Source organism: Anabrus simplex, chromosome 1 (genome assembly GCF_040414725.1).
Source record: "Anabrus simplex isolate iqAnaSimp1 chromosome 1, ASM4041472v1, whole genome shotgun sequence".
Lineage (NCBI taxonomy): Eukaryota > Metazoa > Arthropoda > Insecta > Orthoptera > Tettigoniidae > Anabrus > Anabrus simplex.
The window spans coordinates 1,547,880,697-1,547,905,999 of NC_090265.1; the positions used below are offsets into that span (position 1 = coordinate 1,547,880,697).

Consider the following 25,303-nt stretch of genomic DNA (forward strand, 5'->3'; position numbering starts at 1 on the left):
CAAATGCCTAAGGGCACAATCTTTATCATCACTTTAAGAACCGATATTTAATTGATATTTAACCACCGCACTCGGCTCTATCATGCTAGCTGCGCGGTGTTGTTTCTCAAGCTACGGTATTCGAGGGGAAACATTGGTCAGTTGTAAAATGTTCGGCCGAGTACAACCGTCGCATCTTCGTCGACCGGTCGAAACCGAACCGAGTCTAAACCAGTTTCTGCAGGACTCTTATTGGCATAACTCTAAAGTGACGCAATTTAGGTGACTTTGTTTAAATTCCGTTGTTTCTGATTGCACTGACATCAGCAGCGAAAAAGCAACTCTACTGAATGGCAGGGGCGGTGCGTGGTGTTGTTGCAGTGTTGCACAACTCCCAATAATTTTACTCTTCATTTCTCGTCTTTTCTTCTGATATTGTAGTTTAATAAACCGAACGTATATTCTAAAACATATTAAAATCAACCATCTTTGGTCGTCCCCTGTAGGCTACTAATGCTTCGAAACGGTCCAATAAACGCTGCCGGCTTTGAACCAAACTCAGGGGGTTTGCTTTCCTACGGCAACTCCCTAGCGGACAGCGCGGCGCAATGTACCTCAGCAAGGACGAGCCTAATCCTATATAGTACAGTATATAGCATCAGGTAGCATGCTCGCCAGTATCGGTCTCTGAGATTTGGAAGAGACCAGCAAGTCCCCTATCGAGGACAGTTCCAAATATACCCGTTAGCTTACGCCACTCTGCGAAGATGACTTAATTCCTACTTTCTCTCATCTCGCAAAGGTAATTTCATTTCAATTTTTGTTTTTAAATTTACAATTTCTGCTTTACGTTGGCATAACTTCTAAAGTGACCACGATCAACTTGATGAGACGCCACTCGTGCAGCTACTTCTGTAGTATAATCCAGCAGAGATATCACTTCGACATACGTCTTTAGATCTCAGACAAGTATCTGAGCACGATGCCCAAAACCTCAAAATAAAATAACAAACTTCGGTAAGGTCGCATTTAAGTGCGAAATGAAATTACCATATTTATTCGCACTCCTAACGATAAACGCTTACTTTCACAGTACCCATCTTTATCGTCCTATACTTTATATTTAATTTCTCTCATAAAGATATTTTCTTGCGTAATATTGGTCGACCACGACACATTACATCTCATTTTCGCAACTATTACTACAGACTACTATATATAAGGATATTACGCTGTATGTATGTATGTATGTATGTATGTATGTATGTATGTATGTACCTTAGTCCCGTTTCCTGATAAGGGGGCGGAGATGAAAGTGGCATGTTTTACGGCCGGGTGCCCTTTCTGACTTCAACCTCACTTGAGGAGCTAATGAAGATTAAATTAATGATGGCGAATGAAATTAGGTAAGGAGATGGAAGGAATCGGCCCTGGCCTACGAATACGAACTGTCCTGGCACTTCCCTGGAAGTGAAAATGGGAACCCACTGAAAACCATTCTCAGAACAGCCGACGATGGGGTTCGAACCCATCTGCCTTCCGAATGCAGAGCTTAATTCTACGTTAACACTTTAACACGTGCGATCCCTCCGCTCAGTACATAAGGATATTCGGCTAATCCGAGTTATTTCTGGAGTAGCTGAACCAACATGGCTCATTCTGTATTTGGGTCGAGTGGTTGGATGCCCTTCTTGATCCAACGCGATTTTCAGGCGAAAAGTGTACCCTCGTACTCACTGGGATTCGAACCTCTACCATCCGGGTGCAAAGTCGGAACTGGTTGCTATGCCACTGTTCTATTCACCCCAGCCCTCACTCTCAAGCACAATGTATTGTGTATGTGAGGAATAGAAGTGCAAAAAGAGGAACTAGAAAAATATATAAACAGAAAAGCGGAAGTCAGAGAAGGGTTTTCAATGTCTGAGAAAAAAAGTATTACAATATTACGATGGTAACCCGCAAACTCTGTTGCCGACTAACACCATGTTGACGGATTTCTACGGTATTCCGATTCCGTTTTAAAAACAGGAATGGCTGGGCGAGTTGGCCGTGCGGTTAGGAGCGCGTAGATGTGAGCTCGCATCCGGGAGAGAGTGGGTTCGAACTCCAGTGTCGGCAGCCTGAAGATGGTTTTCCGTGGTTTCCCATTTTCACACCAGGCAAATGCTGGGGCTGTACCCTAATTAAGGCCGCGGCCGCTTCCTTCACATTCCTATGCCTTTCCTGTCCCATCGTCGCCATAAGACCTATCTGTGTCGGTGCGACGTAAAACAAAATAGAAAAAAAAAACAACAACAGGAATGCACTTATTTTAAGAATTAATATGAGTAAACAATAGCAAAATTGTATGACTGTCTTATAGAGAGAGGATTTTTAAGCACAAATTTAATATGGTACATAAGATTTCACTCTTCAACAATTTCAGTTATTCAGTTATTCCATCTGCAAAACAAACCTGGTATAAAGTTTACAGCAGTGATGCAGCCAATCAAAACTCCTGTCGTTTATGCAAATAATATCCTACAAAACAGTAATGTGGGTTAAGGACCTCCTAAAGTTCCTTCAAAGAAGACTGGAATCTAATCCATTTGTGCCTATAAATCCACTCCCTAGATTCCCATCTCTCTTTACAACACGAAGTGACAAAGTTCCGTTATTGTGTTCCGTTTTCTGTGCACGGTATACGAACATCCTTCCGGTTTCGTTCAGGTCTGATTCGTTTGACATTCCACTTCATTTAGTTTAGTTGTACTTTTTTTTTGCTAGGGGCTTTACGTCGCACCGACACAGATAGGTCTTATGGCGACGATGAGATAGGAAAGGCCTAGGAGTTGGAAGGAAGCGGCCGTGGCCTTAATTAAGGTACAGCCCCAGCATTTGCCTGGTGTGAAAATGGGAAACCATGGAAAACCATCTTCAGGGTTGCCGATAGTGGGATTCGAACCTACTATCTCCCGGATGCAAGCTCACAGCCGCGCGCCTCTACGCGCACGGCCAACTCGCCCGGTTTTAGTTGTACTGAGATGGTCCATAGCCTCTGTTTGATATGAGATCTATCTGAAACTTACACCGAAAATATTTACTGGAATGAGTAATTGCACCTTCATTTTCGGGAAGGCATCCGGTCGTAAAACTGTGATTAATCCTTACATAGTGCCGACGTCAAGAAGAAGTCCAAAGAAAATGCGAAGAAGAAATAATATGTGTATTTGTAACAAACTGAAACTCAAATTGGGATCAGAACAGTCAGTCAGTCAGTCAGTCAGTCAGTCAGTCAGTCAGTCAGTCAGTCAGTCAGTCAGTCAGTCAGTCAGTCAGTCAGTCAGTCAGAGGTTTTTCGATGATTTAATTGGAGCTGACGCTTCTCTGGAACGTAGGACTCTTGGGCTAGCACCCAAATGAGTTGAGCAAATCTGTATCTTCGGGCCAGAATAAAGCACCAAATACTCTCTGCCTGAAATACTCAACTCTGTGATGGCTGGTTATTAACTTCATAGTGCTAGAAGGTAGAGGATATTTCTCCAGAGTCATGCCTTACTGAATGAACGATTAAAACGATCGAAAATCAAGTTTAATGTTCCATCCCAGACCTCGGACTGAGGATATTCCCAGATACCTCAGTTCACGTCTGCGGTATATTCCCAATCGGGTCGATGACCTCGATATTTGGCAGCAGCACTATTCATGTTTCCTAATCAAAGCCTCACGAAATTCACGATACATTAGTAGAAACACGACAATTACACAGTTTTATCACAACACGTTCACGTATAAACAAATTATGCGAAATTCATTACTGCTATGTCTCTAGGCCTCAAATAAAATAACAGCAATAAGTTAAAGGATTTTTAATTTGATAGAAGAGTCTGCTTTCATTTTAAGCAATAGATCATCAAGAAAAGTTTCTGAGGGATGATTTATTACGCACGCACAGTTACTTGTGCAATAATCACGTTGTCCTGCTGCACCAGGCAAGTAGCTCCATTATGCCTGTTACCAGGTAGGTGGGACCTTCATCTATATTAGTATCTACCAAACTAAAGCCCACCATATCATCACATTATATGCATCTGCTATTCTACACTCTTGGTTGTGAAAGGGGTCTTTCAACGCAATGTTTGAGAGAACTTTCCATTAGGGCAGCGGGCTGCCTAGCAGAGGCTACGATGGCGTGCTCGGTTCATTCAAAGACCATGGCATAGGTTCGTTTCTCCATCAGGAAGTCGAGGCATTAGAAAATAGACTAACAGTGTTAAGGAGGCACACAGCCTTCCGTTTCACTCATTTTACATTCGAAATGAGTACCAGGTTAATTTCCGGGGGCAATAGTAATCGGGTACAGAACTAACCTTTCGGTTCCACTTACTGTTAGTGCCTGTCGTGGTTGCGAATATTAGAAGTTATTAACCCCGACACTTTTCGAAGTGACCTTCAATAACCTACATGGAGATGATTCTTTTGTACCTAGAATAACCTCGTTTGTACCTAGAATAACATAGCTCGTGTAATCTTTGGTTATAGTACGCAATATTCGTGGATTTGGGAGAAAGGAAGGAAAAATATCTAACCAACAGCCATAGTTTCACCACGTTTTGCCGTTTCAACACAGTGGATGAAGGATGTTACGCCATATGACTCAAAAACTGATCGGCTGCTAAAATATAGGCAACCTTACTTTCTTGAATTTTTCTTGAATTATTTTGATGCTAAATTTGTAGTGTATATGAATTGGCTTTAATATTAATGCATATGTTTAACGTCAAACATGGGAGACATACACTACTGAGTCAGTTTCTGTCACGAGTATCTTATGTGTCGTGAAAAATCAGTTCAATGTGCGTATCGGAGACGAAGGGGCCCTTCCTTGTTCTGGCAGTCATACACATTTTAGTGAAAAATGGAAGGGTATGTATAGGTATTTTAAGGCAGAAACAGGTTCCAAGAAGGACATTCCAGGAATAATTAATGAACAAGGAGAGTGTGTATGTGAGGATCTTCAAAAGGCAGAAGTATTCAGTCAGCAGTATGTAAAGATTGTTGGTTACAAGGATAATGTCCAGACAGAGGAGGAGACTAAGGCCAAAGAAGTATTAAAATTTACATATGATAACAATGACATTTACAATAAGATACAAAAGTTGAAAACTAGAAAAGCGGCTGGAATTGATCAGATTTCTGGGGATATACTAAAGACAATGGGTTGGGATATAGTACCATATCTGAAGTACTTATTTGATTATTGTTTGGTCAGAGGAGCTATACCAGATGAATGGAGAGTTGCTATAGTAAGCCCTGTGTATAAAGGAAAGGGTGATAGACATAAAGATGAAAATTACAGGCCAGTAAGTTTGACGTGCATTATATGTAAGCTTTGGGAAGGCATTCTTTCTGATTATATTAAACATGTTTGTGAAATTAATAACTGGTTCGATAGAAGGCAGCTCGGTTTTAGGAAAGGTTATTCCACTGAAGCTCAGGATTCCAGCAAGATATAGCAGATATCCTGGATTCTGGAGGTCAAATGGACTGTATCGCGATTGACCTGACTAAAGCATTTGATAGGGTGGATCATGGGAGACTACTGGCAAAAATGAATGCAATTGGACTAGACAAAAGAGTGACTGAATGGGTTGCTATATTTCTAGAAAATAGATCTTAGAGAATTAGAGTAGGTGAATCTTTATCTGACCCTGTAATAATTAAGACGGGAATTCCTCAAGGCAGTATTATCGGACCTTTATGTTTTCTTATCTACTGTATATACAGTAAATGACATGAGTAAAGGAGTGAATCAGAGGTAAGGCTTTTTGCGGATGATGTTATTCTCTATAGAGTGATAAATAAGTTACGAGATTGTGAGCAACTGTAACGTGACCTCGATAATGTTGTGAGATGGACAGCAGGCAATGGTATGTTGATAAACGGGCTTAAAAGTCAGGTTGTTAGTTTCACAAATAGGAAAAGTCCTCTCAGTTTTAATTACTGCGTTGATGGGGTGAAAGTTCCTTTTGGGGATCATTGTAAGTATCTAGGTGTTAATATAAGGAAAGATCTTCATTGGGGTAATCACATAAATGGGATTGTAAATGACGGGTACAGATCTCTGCACATGGTTATTATGAGGGTGTTTAGGGGTTGTAGTAAGGATATAAAGGAGAGGGCATATAAGTCTCTGGTAAGACCCCAACTAGAGTATGGTTCCAGTGTATGGGACCCTCACCAGGATTACCTGATTCAAGAACTGGAAAAAATCCAAAGAAAAGCAGCTCGATTTGTTCTGGGTGATTTCCGACAAAAGAGTAGCGTTACAAAAATGTTGCAAAGTTTGGGTTGGGAGGAATTGAGAGAAAGAAGAAGAGCTGCTCGTCTAAGTGGTATGTTCCGAGCTGTCAGCGGAGAGATGGCGTGGAATGACATTAGTAGACGAATAAGTTTGAGTGACGTTTATAAAAGTAGGAAAGATCACAATATGAAGATAAGTTTGGAATTCAAGAGGACAAATTGGGGCAAATATTCATTTATAGGAAGGGGGGAGTTAGGGATTGGAATAACTTACCAAGGGAGACGTTCAATTAATTTCTAATTTCTTTGAAATCATTTAGGAAAAGGCTAGGAAAACAACAGATAGGAAATCTGCCACCTGGGCGACTGCCCTAAGTGCAGATTGAGATTGAGACTCAGTTTGTGTTCAGAGGTGTTCTTTTTGCGCGACCCTTTTCTTTAAAATACGCATTCACGTTCCATTATCCACAGCCCAAAAAATCTTAGTGAACATTATGCACAAGCTCTTTGATCTGTATAGTTTCACGATTCAGGCAGCTCAACGTGTATCGGACGTGCACTTCCGGAATAAGTCCCGTTACCATGACATCACAGATGGTTTGCATGTCAGGGCTTCAGCTGCATATTCGCCAATTACGTATTCATGTTCCAGGATGGTTAAATAAAAAATGGAGGCTCAACTGACTGTTAAGTTACTTACACACTGTTCCACTTTCTCAGGAACAAACAGTGGAATATGTCCACATCATCCCAATGAAAATAAAATATAATTACTTTATTTTGCATAGAAAATAGGATGAGTCTGTTTCCATTACGAGTGAAGAATTTACAACCAAATTGAATAAGGTTATAAGGTCATATCCAATGTAGTAAAGAACAAATATTCACTGCCAGTGTTCGTCTCCATGGCAGGCCTTTGGTCACACGGCTCCCTGGTTTGATTCCAGGCAGGGTCGAGAATGTTAACCATCATTGTTTGGCGCGGGGGCTGGGTGTATCATCATTTCATCCTCATCACGACGCGCATGTCGCCTACGGGTGTCAAATCAAAGGATCTGCATCTGGCGAGCCAAACTTGTCCTCGGACACTCCCGGCACAAAAAGCCATACGCCATTTAATTTATCTCCATAGTGTAATACTTGATGGCGAACCATACCACATTTGTAGCAGTGATACTATGTAGCGGAGGAGAGTGACAGCAGAATAGTAAGCCAATGCACTGCTGCAGTTGATTAGTTCTAGTAGCGCCCTCAGAATAGGATCAAAAAACAGATAAAGTTGTCATGACAAAAAATGTTCAAGATTATATTTAAATTATGTTGTCTTTGAAACATTTCTAAATAAAGCCAACCGTTTTCAAAATATAAGCAAGAAACCATCTTGGCCTCTTACTGTCATCTGAATATCTAATGTCAATTATCCCAGCATCTACGTTAACACAATTATAAAATATATGCCGAGTTTCATAATAAAAAGTATAATTTTTAGGTGATACATACATAAATTGAATCGGTAGTCTCAAAGATCTTTGTTACATGGAAAGGTTTAATCTATATATATAAAATAACTTGTCCTGACTGACTGACTGACTGACTGACTGACTGACTGACTGACTGACTGACTGACTGACTGACTGACTGATTCATCATCACCGAGCCAAAACTACTGGACATAAAGAAATGAAATTTTGGGGATACATTCATATTAACATGTAGGTGCCCGCTAAGAGAGGATTTTTGGATATTCCGCCGCTAAGGGGGTGAAAAGGGGGGGTGGAATTTTAAAATGGGTGTATATATATCTCAAAACTTTTAAAGTATACATATGTAAAAATTGGTATTTAGAACCTCCTTTAAAATTAATGAAACACGTATTTTTTTGTTTTCGGAAAATCCCAATAGGAAGGGTGAATGATGGGTTGAATGGCTTTAATGAGGATACTTATATCTCATAAACTGAAGATATTACAGACCTGAAAATTGGTATTGGGATCTCCTTTAAAAATAAAGAAACATGTACTTTTTGTTTCTGGAAAATCCAAATAATGGGGGTTAAACAGGAGTGACAAATTGGGGAGAATTTTTGGAAAGGCTATATCTACAGTATATCTCAGGAACGTAAAATGTTACAGATGTAAAAATTGGTATTTGGAATCTCCTGTAAAAGTAAAGAAACATAGGTGATTTGTTTTCGAAAACTCCACTTAAGGGGAACTAAAAAGGGGTGACATTTTAAAATGAGCATTTCTACAGTATATCTCAAAAACTTAACATATTACCGAAGTGAAAAATAGTTATTTTTAACGCTATTAAAAATAAAGAGTCATGTATTTTTTGTTTTCTGAAAAACCACTTGGGTGGAGGGGTCAAAGTGACTGAAAATGGGGTTGAATTCTTTCAAACAGGATACTGATATCTCAAAAGCTGAAGATGTTACAGACGTGAAATTTGATATTTGGAATCTCCTTTAAAAATAAAGGAATACGTATTTTTTGTTTTCGGAAATCCACCTAAAGGGGGGAGGGAAATTGAAAAATTAGTTGAATTATTTGTATGAGGATACTGTTATCTCAATAACGAAAGATTTTGCAGACGTGAAAATTGGTATTTGGAATCTGGTTTAAAATTAAAGAAACACGTATTCTGGGAAAATCCAGTGAAGGGGGAGGTGAAAGAATTGAAAAATTAATTGAATTAATTGTATGAGGATACTTACATCTAATAAAAACTAAAGATGTTACAGATGTGAAAATTGGTATTTGGATCTCCTTTAGAAACAAAGAAAAGCGGTTTTGTGGGAAATCATCTTGGGGGGCGGGGGTGAAAAGGAGTTGAATTCCTTTTATGAGGACACACATCTCAAAAACTGAAGATGTTAGAGTCGTGATAATTGGTATTTAGAAGATCCTTTACTTTTAAGGAAACAAGTATTTTTAATGGGAAATTCAATAAGGGGGGGGGGGGAGTGTGAAAGGAAGTGAAAGAAAGTGAGTTCTTTTTATGGGGATACTTATATCTCAGAACTGAAGGTAACAGACGTGAACATTGGAATCTCCTTTAAACATAAGGAAACACGCCTTCTTTTTGGGGGGTGGAGTAAATCAACGGCGGTGGGGTGAAAAAGGAGTTGAGACCAATTGATTTTACTGTTCATAATGTACTTACTCTGATCATAAACTGATCATTTTTAATCTTTCCTGGGTTCCTTTTCAAGAACCATCTTTTCCTTTGGAGAACATAAAGTTAGATTACAGTAGATTCTCCTGGTATATAAACACATTTGAAATAAACGATAGGAATGGCATTCAACGTACAATTGTTCACCACTATAATAAGGTCAATAATGCACGGAAGTATATCATTCGTGTTGCCAGAAATCTCTCGCACTTGCCTACGAGCGACGATGGTGCTGGTCACATTGTCAGCAATGACAATGCCAATGACAATGATCTCCTCAAGGATTTGATCCATATTAAAAATGCTTATAGGAAAAGATGGCAAAGATTTAGGGACCCAACTGACCGAGTGGAATACCTCGACCTAGCCCTGGAAGTACGAAATCGATTGCTGGAAAGAAAGATTGAAAAAGGGGAGGAAATTTGCCGTAATCTCTCAGAAAATGAGCCAGTCACGAATTTTGGCGGATTCTCTCAGAAAATGAGTTAGATCACGAATTTCGGCTGATTATATATAAAACGTTAAGCATTCAATTATAAATTGAATCATAATACCGTAGCGAAGCACGGGTATCTTGCTAGTAGATCAATATGATAATTTTCATAATATACAGATACAATGTAAATTGTATTTATTTAGATTTATGAATCACATTGAGTTTTCGAACTGGGAGTTTCTATTCAAATAATCCCCTGACTGTACCGGTGGGCTCTATACGGACACATTTATAATGTGGAATGGAATAATTAGGCCTATTATTTGTCATTTTTGCATTCTTAGTAGAATTTACTCTACAATTAGATCTGTGTTGTTTCCACTTTTCAAACGACACTGACTGAATGACATGAGACTCGAGGTGGCCAACTTAGCAGTTCCGTAAACACCGGGCGAGTTGGCCGTGCGGTTAGGGGCGCGCAGCTGTGAGCTTGCATCCGGGAGATAGTGGGTTCGAGTCCCACTGTTGGCAGCCCTGAAGATGGTTTTCCGTTGTTTCCCATTTTCACACCAGGCAAATGCTGGGGCTGTACTTTAATTAAGGCCACGGCCGCTTCCTTCCCGCTCCTAGGCCTTTCCTATCGCATCGTCGCCATAAGACCTATCTGTGTCGCCGCGACGTAAAGCAACATGTTAAAAAACAAGTTCCGTAAACACTTCTTGCCTCTTAGCTGATGGCTGCCCTTAAGTGAAAGGTTTATCGACACAGTTCCCGTGACCGCCCGATCATCAGATATTTGGATGGTCCGGTATTCTTTACCCTAGCGGGTTAATGTCGCACTAACACATGTATATTTTCGGCGACAGTAGGATGGAAAAAGCGTTAGGAGCGGGAAGGTAGGAGCCGTGGCCTTGATTTGCCAGGTGTGAAAATGAGAAACAACAGTGAATTATTTTCATGGCTGAAAACGGTGGGGTTCAAACTCTCCATATCCTGAAGCTACTCGACCCACACCGTCTATTTCACTTGGTACTTCGAACGACTTCAAAGAGTAAGAGGATAACTGGAGAAAAAATAAATTTCTGTCAGCACCAAGTTTAGGACGTGAGATCTTCGAACGGTATCGTCCATCAATTCTATCGTAGAACATACATTGCCGGTTCGGCTACGGAAAGGAAGTGCGTATTGATACAAAGACGAAAGGGAACAACACTGATAATATATGTCACATAAAAAGGAAGTGTTTTTGCTATTTGCTTACGTCGCACCTACACAGATAGGTCTTATGACGACGATGGGATAGGAAAGGCCTAGGAATGGGAAGGAAGCGGCCGTGGCCTTAATTAAGGTACAGCCCCAGCATTTTCCTGGTGTGCAAATGGGAAACCGCGGAAAACTATCTTCAGGGCTGCCGACAGTGGGGTTCGAACCCACTACCTCCCGGATGCAAGCTCACAGCTGCGTGCCCCTAACCGCAAGGCCAACTCGCCCGGTAAGGAAGGTTTTCAGTGTAATGGTATGTTGTTTAAATTCAATCTGTGACTAAATGAAGAGAGGGTATAAGATACGGGTGGGATAAACCCCATCATGACCTGATTACCAAAAACTTTCACGATATTCTAATTTTAAAAGGAATACTTTCGCTCATCAATCTGCGGGCCGGGCTTACATGCCGTTAACAAGTTCCTATTGAAAGAAAGACAGGCGAGCGTAGGGAAAGTTCGCAGAGTCCCTCCCGAAACAGAAAGTGGCTGACATAGACCTCACCTTGCACTTACCACGCCCACTGACCCACTAACATAATCCTTCTGCAAGGAGAGATTCCATTAACATTTTGGGAAAAAAAGAGATTTAGGAGTCTGTACTACATGCCGAAGGTCACGTAGGAACTTAGCTTAACACTATGCGCTTATATGTCGTACTATACGCGAACCTTTTCTTGAGCCCGATTTTTACGGGGTGAGGAGTAAGGAGGGAGCATTGGCGGTTCCGGTTATACTGCTAACTGGATGGAAATGAAATCTCAATTGAATCGATAATATGATCGATCGATATGAATTTTCTAAACATTTATTATCTTACGTCAACAACTGTGTCACACATACATTATTTAACATTATATAACATTTCTCGATGCGAATCTTATTATTAGCATGAATTATATAGTTTATATTATATAGTAAACAACAAAAGTACTAGTTCGTAAAGTGTACGCCAGATGCCGCACAGCGATGAATAAGCGATTCATAGTTTGTGTTTCAAAGGTTGCCAATATGGATGTCGAAGATAACCGAGGTCTACCGATTCAGCACTAGGGAGCTCAGGGCTCAAGAAAAGGTTCGTGCATAGTACATGTTCCAACGCCACGATCTCCTGTTATCCTCATGCGATGGAACTCGTCTGACAAATGTTTATTCTAAGAATAGCGCTCGTTAACGGCAGTATTTAAGCTCTTGGCTACTCTTCGGTAATATCTCATTTGTACACAGGCTCAAGGGTTGTCAACCACCCACATGGAATACTAAGTATGTGAGCACGATGAAATCGAATAGCGTTAATACATTAAAGGTCGGTGCGACCCATGAGTTTTAATTTTACTCAGAATTTCAGTGATGTCCAGGAGAAGTCGCCTATATCTACACGTAAACATGTGTGAATCAGTTAATCGTGATTGTTCTTGAGGTATTTCATAAAAAAGAGAGAGATTTAGAGCTTTCTCGCACAGGTAGGTCGTAACGAACACAGCCAAACATAGAGAAATATTCTACAGTAGCCTATTTGGAACTGTTGGTATCTTCTGCTCCCCAAAAGTCTGTGAATGTCTGCTCCTCGAGCAAACATTTCAGCGCTAAGGAAGGCTAGATATCTATTAATTCAAGTTCAGCGGGAACAGTTGTGCTATTTTAAATTGTAAATATATGAAGACATGCAGTAGAGAGGTAGGTAAGATTACATTATAGGCAGCATAACTAACTTAAATATTTTACAGTCATTAAATGCTAAACTATTATAATGGATGGATAGCAGCACTATTATTTCAGTTCGTACAGCAAAGTTTGAATTGTAAAAAGACGAGCGTTTGTGTTCGCGAGTACCTTTTTACTCGCATGACGACGAGCACCAAATATCATTTAAAGAGCATCATGGAGCTTGAGAACGCCTGCTCTAGCTGTTCATGGTCTTCGGAAAATATTTTTTCCTGTCAAGACCCGGAGGTACAGAACGGAAAGTCACACATCATCTAGTTGCATACTTAGAATATCGCAAGAGACTAGGGTGAATGTAGTAACAAGATATGCATATTACTGCCAACAAACGGGAGAATGTGGTAGCTTCAAACTTCCGCCGAAACCTCTATTTATACAGCGGAAATTTTAGCTATATGTGCTGCACTTAGATTTTGCCACAATAAGCGATTCGATTCGCTCTCATCATTACGGACTCCCAAAGTGTTATGAAGAAATTACAAAATCCCCAGTTGAATCTCCAAACGCACGGTTACTTGTATGACATCGCGGAGCGAGCTTTTAACATCTACTCTTCAGGTTGCTCCATAGCATTTCTTTGGGTCAAACGACATAGGGGAATTTTTGGCAATGACAAAGCTGACGTACTAGCCAAACGTGGTGCATCGGAAGGGCTACTTCCAGCGTTGTAACTCCCATGGATGGATTTTATTTCCACTATTCGACAAAAATTCGTCACAAATGGTCTACAGAATGGGAAATATCTCAACTGCATAAAGGTAGAGCTTACGCTCTCGTACAACCCAGCATCCCTCCTAAGCCATGGTATTATTTCACCGGTCACGAGGTCTAACGGTTTCAGTAATCCGAATGAGGCTCAATCATGGATTATTCCCTTCACATCTCCACTGCATAGGAGTTTTGGATTCACCGCGCTGTCGATGTCAGTATGCGGAGGATGGAGAGCTCAACCACATTTTGTTTAAGTGTGGCCTTTATGATGCTTCTCGAAGCCGCTTTCTATCTGAACTATCTGATCTACAAGTTCCTTTCCCGACCAGCGCTGCACTGGTGTTGCACGGTGAAAACAATTCAGTTCTCAATGCTGTGATGGACTTTTTGAGAACCGCGGATATAAGAATTTGACTTAGTGTTCTTCGCATTGTTGCCAGTGTTTTGTTTGTTCTCCCTCTCTTCTCTCGGAAGAGACATTTAGTGTAGTGTTCTCTACTTGAAGACTGTGGACGATTTGGTTTTCATTCTTTTATGTACTTTGCACTGACAGTTTATATTTTTGTATGTGTGCTGTGAGCGTTCCTTGTACATGGAGGATGACCAAACGTTGTTCCAACATAGGTCAATTAAATAAATTTAAAAAATGTAGTAACCGACATAATGAGAAACCTACTTCTTCTCCAAAACCTTTTCGATGAAACTAGGCCTTCATCGAGGTGTTCGCTTTGACACGTACTTTACAGACAATAGAAGTGAATAAAGATAATTATAACTTCTAATTCTGTATATTCAGTATTTGTATAGTATTTTGTTTTGGTTTGAGACTAGTATAAAAAAACTCTTTGTCTTAGATAGCAATACACCAATGCTTTTCCAGAAAAATAAATACGAATAGTTATATAACCAACCAGAATTATTTGACTAATAAGGGTTATTTCAAATTGCAGTACAGTACAGTACAGTACAGAACATCGCGCTAGTAAAATTTAATTTATCTAAATGATCATCGAGGAAAATAGTTAAGAACTCGCGACAAAAGTCAGTTTTCTTCCCCTGACAGGTTATAAATTACTATCATGACAGCAATTTTGTGGATCATTCAAGCATTTTTGAGTGTTGTTGGGACTATCATTATCGAAACATGTTTGCATACTGTATCCTACCATTTTCATTAACCGAAAATGGTTTAATACAAAAAAAGTCTACCTTGAATCTGTCATTAAATTGACAGTGGAAATGTTTCCTTGTAAAATTAGTCAGATATGCTTTCTTTCAAAACAGCCACTGTAGAGGCTTAGGGGTCAACAAAATAACTTCCAAATCTGCGATCGATTCCCAGCCCCGCCCTGATACGGGATACAAACAGAATAGCGAATGTGACTGAAGAGGTGAGTCAGAATTCCACTCTTGATCAACCTAGATCCATGATTTCACCTCTTTAGCTTCAAGTGAAAGTCGGGACAGTGGCTAACATACAATGAAACCAAAGGTCGTTTCTTTCCAAACCTATTCCGAATTGACAACTGTTTGGGAAATTTTTTCTTAGTTTTGTAAATATTTGTGTTGGTACATATATCAAACAGTTGAATATTAATACATATGGTGTTTGAAGTCTTCCTTATCAGGAAGTAGCCTATTCAGGTTTACTTCGATTAAAGTTGTGTCTGCCGTATCAAGTTCAGAGCTCACAAAGCTTTGTATGCGTGTTAAACCGGCTTTAAGAACGGATCTTTTCTTGATTAGAGCTCTTTTGTATCGGGACCCACGTTGCATTTGTAGAGATTAATATTTATGAAGGACTGATGTCTTCATGTTTTAATTCCGTCTAATTTGCGCTTTCTAAATTATGCAGCACAAAATATGTAACCGTGTAGGAATTTCCGTGCCATGGATATTAGTTCTCATATGTCACACTAGATGACGCTACTTGTATTATAACGATGTGCGATGCGTTGTTTTGTACAGGTCACTTATTCTCTCTGGTACAGGTTAGTTATTAAATGCTACGGTAGATGCCATCATCGAAATATCCAAGGCAACGCATTGAAAACAACGCTCTGTCTTCCACCGTCTCCCTACTCTTGGTAGCTCACTACCGGATATCGACATACAGTATTCACACCTTTCGCATCCTTCAAACAAAAAATTAAAAGATTCCTTTGAAGTTCTTTCCAGGTTTCCGTTTTCTTCCGTCCATCCAATCCTTGACCTTTCTTCCTCCTAATTCTGTAACCGACACTTGCCAGTTATCGTTGCCATTGTTGTAACATTGTTATTGTTAATAACTGTTAATAATTTATTGTTGTTTATACCTTTGTTATCTTTTATACTTGTTTAAAATTATTATTATTAGTGTAAATTGGCCCTCCATAGGCTGTATGTAATAATTCATTAATTAATTAAATAAATAAATAAAACAAAAATCAACATGTTTCACAAAATTGATGCAGTAAGTAGTACCGGTATTTCAGTTGATTATATCCTTTGATTGGGATCAGATACCGAGAACGAAGAATTATCTACAATCTGTATAAAAATCAGTCTGCAGTGATAAGAATCGAGGGCTTTGAAAAAGAAGCTGCAATCCAGAAAGGAGTAAGGCAAGGCTGCAGTTTGCTCCCCTCCTTTTCAATGTTTACATAGAACAGGCAGTAAAGGAAATCAAAGAGGAATTGGGAAAGGGAATCACAATCCAAGGAGAGGAAATCAAAACCTTGAGATTTGCCGATGATATTGTTATTTTATCTGAGACTGCAGAAGATCTCGAGAAGCTGCTGAATGGTATGGACGAAGTCTTGGGTAAGGAGTTCAAGATGAAAATAAATAAGTCCAAAACAAAATTAATGGAGTGCAGTCGAACGAAGGCAGGTGATGCAGGAAATATTAAATTAGGAAATGAAGTCTTAAAGGAAGTAGATGAATATTGTTACTTGGGTAGTAAAATAACTATCGATGGCAGAAGTAGGGAGGTCATAAAATGTAGATTAGCACAAGGAAGAGCTTTCTTAAGAAAAGAAATTTGCTCACTTCAAAGATTGATATAGGAATTAGAAAGATGTTTTTGAAGACTTTCGTGTGGAGCGAGGCATTGTATGGAAGTGAAACATGGACGATAACTAGCTCAGAAAGAAAGAGAATAGAAGCTTTTGAAATGTGGTGTTACAGAAGAATGCTGAAGGTGAGATGGATATATCGAATAACAAATGAAGAGATACTGAATCGAATAGGTGAGAGGAGATCGATTTGGCTAAATTTGACGAGAAGAAGAGATAGAATGATAGGACGCATCTTAAGACACCCAGGACTTGTTCAGTTGGTTTTTGAAGGAAGTGTAGGTGGTAAGAACGGTAGCGGTAGAGCAAGGTATGAATATGACAAGCAGATTAGAGCAGATGTAGGATGCAGTAGTTACGAAGAAATGAAAAGGTTAGCACAGGATAGGGTGGCATAGAAGCTGCATCAAACAGTCTATGGACTGATGACTCAAACAACATCAACATATCCTTTGATACCTTGTAAATACCAAAACTTGCCAACTTCATGGAGTTTGCCGTTTAAATCCATATCCAGGCCGGAGGACCAATGTTGGGAATGTATCTTCAAACACCATATATTTATTAACATTCAACTGTTTGATATATGTACCAACACAAATATTTACAAGACTAAGTAAAAATTTCCCAAACAACCTCAAGTACAGACATGAAGCAAACCCCAAACCCCACGGCACAACAGTCCCGAAGGGCTTTGGCCTACCATGCGACCGCTGTTCATCTCGAAGGCCTGCAGATTAGGAGGTGTCGTGCGGTCAGCACGACGAATCCTCTTGGCCGTTCTTGCCTTTCTAGACCGGAAGTACAGACACGACATCAACACAAGTCACCAGACTTCACACGGACTGGTACACGAGGCTGTTGACTACGATCTTTCGAGGACCTGAGAATCGAATTTAGGCCAACTGAGCATAGAGTTACAGTGCTAATGGCGGTGAAAAAGTAGGTTACTCCTTTTCTCGCGTCTATCTCTGACCACTGATAAACATACTTTAAGCGATGTACTCATATTAAAACTGAAATTCTTCCCTTAATACTAAACTTCTAGCGTACGTCAGTTGTCTTTAATGTCGTGAACATATGATTACGATTATTATTATTATTATTATTATTATTATTATTATTATTATTATTATTATTATTATTGTAATTATCTCTTTGCTTTTTTAAGGAGTACAGGATATACTATATACTTTTTTCCCTTTCCTTTCTCTGGATATCAGTGGCAGTATTGTACATATTTCTACTTTCTGTTGAAGTATACATAAGAGAACAAAAAGCCAGTTTGATGGTACAGAACAGATCAAAAATCCTGTTATGTAAAATAATATCTAACCAAGCTTGAAATTTAAGGATTCCGTAGAAAAAGGGCATGAGTCAAGAGAACTAACTGAAGTTTACAGGAAAAAATCGAACCGTACGTGTTTGCGATGATGCTATCGTTCTTGGATACAGTCAGTGGTGAAATAAGAATGTCATCCCTGTAATATGTAATGTGAGTTAAATGCACTCTAGTTAAGTCATGCTCTCTAATGTCCAAATCGAGTTTAAAGCAATATTCATCTAAGTTACAATTTCTTGTTTTTAATCTATCCAGATGCTACATTGTTTAGCAGACAATTTACTTTTAATATTCAGGATGTATTCTTCAAATAAGAACAAGCCGCACACTGATGGAAAAATTTCCCTTTTATTTCCTTATTTTATTTGTACAAGGCGTCGCTAGAAAAACCTATGTTAATGTCACGCGAACAGACTGATGCTTGTTTAAAGTTTGTTGTTCAAAGGGGCCTAATATCTCGGTCATCGGCCCCGCGTATCGACTACATACTGTATCTTATAAATGTTCAACGTGACATGTATGTTCTTTTTACTGGCTGATTGTACAACCTAGAAGTACATGACACTTACTGTAACTCATTAAAAAATCTGACTCTTTCGACTGTACACTTGAATTTCTTTTTTTTCTCTTTCTATCAGTCCTATATGAACAACCACTAGCACAAAAAGAGCCGTTTACAACCATGTCCATCTCGAGCCGTGCACGAAGAAATGTCAAGGAAATGTAGCAGGCTGTGTGCACTTCCTGTCTTTGTTACTGCAGCTGCCCTTGTAACCACGGCAACTAGCCACGCCTGCCAACAATTCTGACGTCACACTTCATCTGCCATTAAAACCACAAGCAGGAATAGTTGGCAAGGATCATCATCATCATCATTTAAGAAATAAACAGGATCTAACAACCATCAGTTAGTGTATTTTTGTTACTCTTCTTTGATATAGCTCATCCAACTCCACCCATTTTCTACAGAGAAGTCCGTTCGACACCCCGCCCCCGTTGACCTTCATTTTACTGCTGAACTTGAATAAGTCTTTCAGCACATTCTTCTTCTTTTCAGCTCACAAGACACTAGAATATTACGTAAAGAAAGGACCGCCAGTGAACTGAACAAAAATATACATTATCACAGTAACTCTACAGAACATGTCATTATTTTAATAAGCAATGAAGTGTAATTATATTGCCGCACATAACTAACCAAAATATCCGATGAAGAATTTTGCAATTATTAAACTATACGAAGTTATTTCGTTAAAATAAGAAAATTCATCGGGCGGATTAAACACACAGAATTGTTGTTACTTATTTAAAGTCGAGGAAAATGTGGTGACATTTTCCACTTTCTTAAGAATGAATAGAGCAGGCTCAGCGATTCAGTGGTAGAATCTCCGACACATGTCATGTACAGTAGTTCACGTGTTCGATTCCAGCTAAGGTACTCGATTTTTAAGGACAGTTAAAAATCTTGGCACTCCATATTATTGTTGCTGGCATGTTAAAGATCTCTGATAGAGCATTCAGTGTTACCCAACATAATTAAATTAACTCGTCTTAAGAACTGCTCAGTAGAGTACAATCGGAATGGAAGACTGCCTTGATGACACTATCTGCAGCTGAGGCAATACCGTTATTATTATTATTATTATTATTATTATTATTATTATTATTATAGCTAAGACTGAAAAATTTTTTATGACTAAAATATCACACTTTCTATGTAAACATTCTCCTGAATTGAATTTTAAGAACACGTGATGATATGACACCCTTGGAATCTTCGTCTTCCTGGCCATAAGCCCAGCTTTTAAGGGTCGGCATTTTGTATGGATTTGGGCCAGTTTTACGGCCGGATGCCCTTTCTGACGCCAGCCCTATGCGGGGAATATATTCGCTATTGCGTGTTTCCATGGTGCTTAGTGGTGTGTAAATGAAGAGAAGTGTATGGAGACGAACACAAACATCCAGTCTCCGACCCAGAGGAATTAATCATATGCAGTTAAAATCCTCGGTCCGGCCGGGAATCGAAACCGGGGCGATCTGAATCGAGGACCAGTATGCTGACCATTTAGCCAAGGAGCTGAACTACATAACACAGTGACAATGTTGTCGAAATTTACCATGCTTAGAGTTCGACCCACACAGCGAGTACCTGCATTAATTCTTTAGCTCTTCAACAAACGGAGATAATACGAAAGGTAGACGCTTGCCCATTAAATCGAGTACACTGAGAGGAAAATATTTCTCGTGTTGTCCGGCTCCATGGCTGAATTGTTAGCGTGCTGGCCTTTGGTCACAGGGGTCCCGGGTTCGATTCCCGGTAGGGTCGAGAATTTTAACCACCAGTGGTTAATTTCGCTGACACGGGGGCTGGGTGTGTGTGTTGTGTTCATCATCACTTCATCCTCATCACGACGCGCAGGTCGCCTACGGGAGTCAAATCAAAAGACCTGAATTTGGCGAGCCGAACATGTCTTCGGACACTCCCGGCACTAAAAGCCATACGCCATTTCATTTCATTTCATTTCATTTCATTTCATTTCTCGTGTTCTTGCATGTAACAGACCACCTGTAACAACAATGGCCATGGGTGGAGACACAGAGGAGTTCCTAAGAGTTGTTCAACTAAAATCTAGTATTCCCAGGAAGTTAGAAGGAGTAGACCAATACAAAATGAATGCAAGGAAGTACGCCCTCCACACAGGCCATGAAGGCCCTTGGAGGCACAGAAGATAAAAGTTTCCACTATTCATGAACTCGATACGAAATGGAACAGGGATGTTGGCTCAGCCGCCTTTACCCACAGGAATGCACCTGTCACTCATATTTGGTATAGGATGAGTGAACCTGTGGACTATATGCTCTCCAGAACCGGAAACCTTGTTTTTCTTTTAATTTTCCTGACGGGGGATTCAAATCCACATCCTATCGGGTAAATGGAGCACGCCTTTATGCCTATCGCCTCAGCTAGTAGCCTCTAATGGACCCATATCGTTTCACGAATTTATTCCATCTATGAAAAGGAGTTTGGTCTCATAAGGCTTAAACGTTGTAACAACTAATGAATCCACCAGTATATTCGCATCTATCCTCGATTCCTATTTTTCCCATTGTAAGCCCCGATATATACACTTTAGTCAATGTGATAAAGAATACACAGTCTGAAGTGTATAAAAAATGAAAAACACACACACGCGAATAGCGTGTGATTACCAAATATAAGTGACGTCACGTGTACATCCAAGAGGATTATATATTACGATCGGCTGCGTAGGATCTCAGAGCTGAGGAATTGATTCTTGGGACAGTCGGCTACCATTTAAGAGTGCTGAAATGAGAGAGATTCTTGTTTATAGATTGATTACCCGGCTCCATGGCTAATCGACCTCGGAATTCTGGGTTCGGTCCCCGGTTGGGTGTTAAAGGATTTTAATCGTAAACGGTTAATTTCGGCCGATAGGGGACTGGGTATTTGAGCTGACCCTAACATTCCTGTAACTCAAACACCTCATACAACACTATCCTCCTCTATAATAATATGCAACTTCCCATATACGGCAGGCGCTGCCTACCCTTATAGGAAAGTGTGTCGTACAAGGACTACTTCCGGCTATAATAACCACACGAAATTATCATTATTAATATTAGATTAATTAGCAAATTATGAAACGACGCTAAAATTGAGGTAACATAAGCCGGGCTGAGTGGCTCAGGCGATTGAGGCGCTGGCCTTTTGATCCCATCTTGGCAGGTTAGATCATGGCTCAGTCCCGATGGTATTTGAAGGTGCTCAAATACGTCAACTTCGTGTGGGTAGATTTACTGGCACGTAAAAGAATCCCTGCGGGACTAAATTCCAGCATCTTGGCATCTCCGAAAACCGTTAAAGTATAGTTAGTGGGACGTGAAGCCAATAACATTATTATTGCTACTGCGGTACTGAGAAACATTATTATTGTTACTGAACTGTTGAGAAACATTATTATTATTATTATTATTATTATTATTATTATTATTATTATTATTATTATTATTATTATTATTATTCAACTTCGCTAATCGGCCAACCCCAAACCACGACAATCCTCACTTTACATTCTGGCATTCGTTCATTTTTCGCTTGATCCACATCGTCTTCATTAGCTCACTGTGTTTAGTACGACGTTCTTCTGTCCATTTCGCACCAGTTGCCCCCTTTTCATTGTTATTATTACATTATTGAGGTAACATAAAGCACAAAACATAAAGCGAATAAAAAATGAAGGATAATTCCACACCGTTAGACTTACATGAAGGAGGATATTAAACACATTTTTGTTGATCAAGGGATACTTATCCCCAGAAACTGAGAGATTCATATCCTACTCTGTATTGAGAGAAAAAGTTATTGGACTCACCCTTCGCAGGTGATGATGCCGTAGTGCAGGCCAGTTGCCTTGTCCTCACAGATCATACAGATCATGGGCTGTTCGTCGTCTTCTTGTTCCTCTACTTGTTCTGTGCTCAGCATCGTCATACCCTGCGGCAGCGTTTTGTTTTGCTCACCTCCATTGCGGTGAGGCCAGGGAAGTGGGGGTGGTGCTGACGGCGCGTTCGACGTCAAGTTCAGCGCCTGCATCTGTTGCGACGCTGGCAGTTGTGTCAAGTCTCCGGCCCATAACCTTTCCATGTTTAACGACGACGGTCGTCCCGTTGGCGGGTGTGGGATAGGAGGTTGGTGATGCATTACGTGTTGCTGTTGTTGTTGTTGTTGTTGTTGTTGGTGCTGCTGCTGAGGATGCTGTTGCTGATGGTGCTGCTGTTGGTGTTGTTGCTGATGGTGTTGCTGTTGCTGCTGATGCTGCTGCTGTTGCTCCTGACCCAAGTTCAGTAACAACTGAGCAGCGGATTCCTCCGAACTCACTCCGTTTCCACTTGATGTGGACGATGAGGACGACGTCCAGCACAGCGGGGAAGTTGATGCTGCTGCAGCCGCTGCTGCCGCAATCAGTTGTTTATGTTGCTGAAACTGGACATCTACGGCCATCGGTGACGGGTGCGACCAGAACATAGTCCGCACACCACCTGCTTCACCCATAATGACCGTAGGGGTGGTCCGAACCAGTCCACTACTCTGAGTTGGTATCGCGGAAGCAGCACCGATGCTGCTCAACACCGTACTTGTACGAGGCGGTCCTTGCGAATGCGACGCGGGAGGCTTCATCTCGTGGTGGATGACCGTTGGGGGCGTAGGTTGCTGCTGGTAAGTGACGCTACCGCCGCCGATCAGTTCGGGCCGCACGCCGTTTATGCGACAAGTAGGGCTGGCAGTAGAGGTCACCCAGAAGGTTGGGGGTGGATTCATGGCACTACTGCCAGGAATCACGGGGCTAGGTGGGTGATGCATCACGGGGCTAGGTGGGTGTTGTTGATGTCGGGGGCTGGAAAGTACGGTACGATGAGGCGGCGGGGTCTCAACAGTCAACACATTTCCACCACCACCTCCATCAAACACGCTGTTATCACCGCCTTCTTTTAGTTGCGGGCCTGCTCCACGCGCCTCGGCACCAACTGGAAGGTCTTCTTGTTTCACGATGACGTCACGACGGGCCATCTCCGGAAACGCCGGTCCAGCACCCCGCGCCTCAATGCCAGCTGGATGGTCCTCTTGCTTCACAACGCCGTCACGACGAGCCATCTCCGGTAACGCCGAGTCCGGAGAAGCCCTACATGCCAGCATGGCTCCCTCACACCTGTGGACAGAATACAGAGTGAATAGACTGCCAACCACTTGTCTAGTTATGCCCAAGAAAGTAAAAACCACCAAAATATAAATTACATGAAGGGCAATTCCGTAAGTACATTTAAGTATACTATTACTACATGAGAAATCTAAAAATAACTTCACCTGATTCAAAAAATCAAGTGGTGATCATAAAGTGTATTTAGAATATATTAGCAGTCGTGGAGCAACTTGTTGAGTCACGAAGAGCCAAGGAATGACTGGTCATAATGTGAGCACTGAACATGAGTAATATCAGGCAAAGGAAGCAGATCGCAAACAGCTGTGAGGAGATGTCAAAAGGCTGAAAAACAACCACAAAAAATTGAGACCACAGTGAAGTAAGGAAGGCGGGGACAAAGTTCTGATTTGTATCTGATTGAAAAGGATGAACTTGTAGATCATTATAGTAAGAGGTTGTATGTTGAGCATTCAGCCCGAAGGCTGGTTTATCCTCAATAGCTCCGCAATCATATGTCGTAGATGGCCCAGGCGTCAGTGAAGAGCTGTACTAGGGAAATGAGGAGTGAGGTAATTTCCCGTTGCTTTTCTAGTAAGAGGTATCAAAACATATAACTAGTGACCTTCCTGACATATACGCATTGATTTATGGTTTATACTTTCATTGAAATACTAACTGATACATCTGATACATGCTCCACCACTGTCTATACAACAAGGTTGTAATGCATTGTTCGACATTCGAGAAGGGATCCGCTTCGTCGTCCTCAATACACTACAGCTCATTCGTACGTGGCAAACAAGGTGCAAAGTAGTGTTAACTAGATCGGTATCCACAAGGAGATCAATAATCATGAACGATCTAGTGACAAACATCGTTAAGTCACTGGAGAGTCACATGCAGAGATTTTGTTTGTTGAAAATATCTCCTTAGAGAAGTCTACAAACGTTTAAGGTAGAGCCTAATGTTGTTGAAACATTTAATCCATGTTTGTTACAACTTACTGTTTGTACTACAAGACGTTAGAATAAATTAAGCTCATTGTAATTAAGCAGATACAAAATTAAACTCGATGCTAGCAAGGCAGTATTAGCTGTCCGATCTGAAGCAAGTAACATTCTGTATTTGAAAATGAAGTGCAAAATTGTTCCGTGGCGGAAAATGAAATCCCAACACCAAGAAACTTAGGCTAAGGAGCTGTCTAGGTAACATATTTATTTAATTAAAATTTCCAGGTCACAGGTTCAAGTATGCGCAGAAGACGTGGTAATAATCACTGTGGTCCCCAAGATATTGAATACAAACATGCCCTGTGTCGTACAGGTGCCGTACGTCATTTTGTGGGATGGAGTTCCACTCCTGGTGCACTTGATCAGTCAAATCAGCAACGGTTAATGCTGGTACTGGATGACGTTGGATTTGTCGACCCATAATGTTCCATACGTGCTAAATGGGTGAAATGTCTGGTGATCTCGCAGGCCAAGGCAAATGGTCGACACTCCGTAGAGCACGTTGGGTGACAGCAGCGGTATGAGGACGGACGTTATTTTGTTGGAAAACACTCCCTTGAATACTGAGAGTGTATGGTAGCACAACCGGTTCAATCACCAGTC

General features: G+C 40.7%; 1 protein-coding gene across 1 annotated transcript in view; it reads right to left on the reverse strand.

Annotated features, from left to right (window-relative positions):
- Hr4 (Hormone receptor 4) overlaps nucleotides 1-25,303 on the reverse strand; it is a 94,971-nt gene that overhangs the window by 46,694 nt on the left and 22,974 nt on the right. The window contains exons 4-6 of the mRNA XM_068229130.1: nucleotides 22,794-23,699; nucleotides 22,727-22,753; nucleotides 22,365-22,664 (exon numbers count right to left, since the gene is read on the reverse strand). Of these exons, the coding sequence (XP_068085231.1) occupies nucleotides 22,365-22,664; nucleotides 22,727-22,753; nucleotides 22,794-23,699 (1,233 nt within the window). The remainder of the gene's footprint in view (nucleotides 1-22,364; nucleotides 22,665-22,726; nucleotides 22,754-22,793; nucleotides 23,700-25,303) is intronic.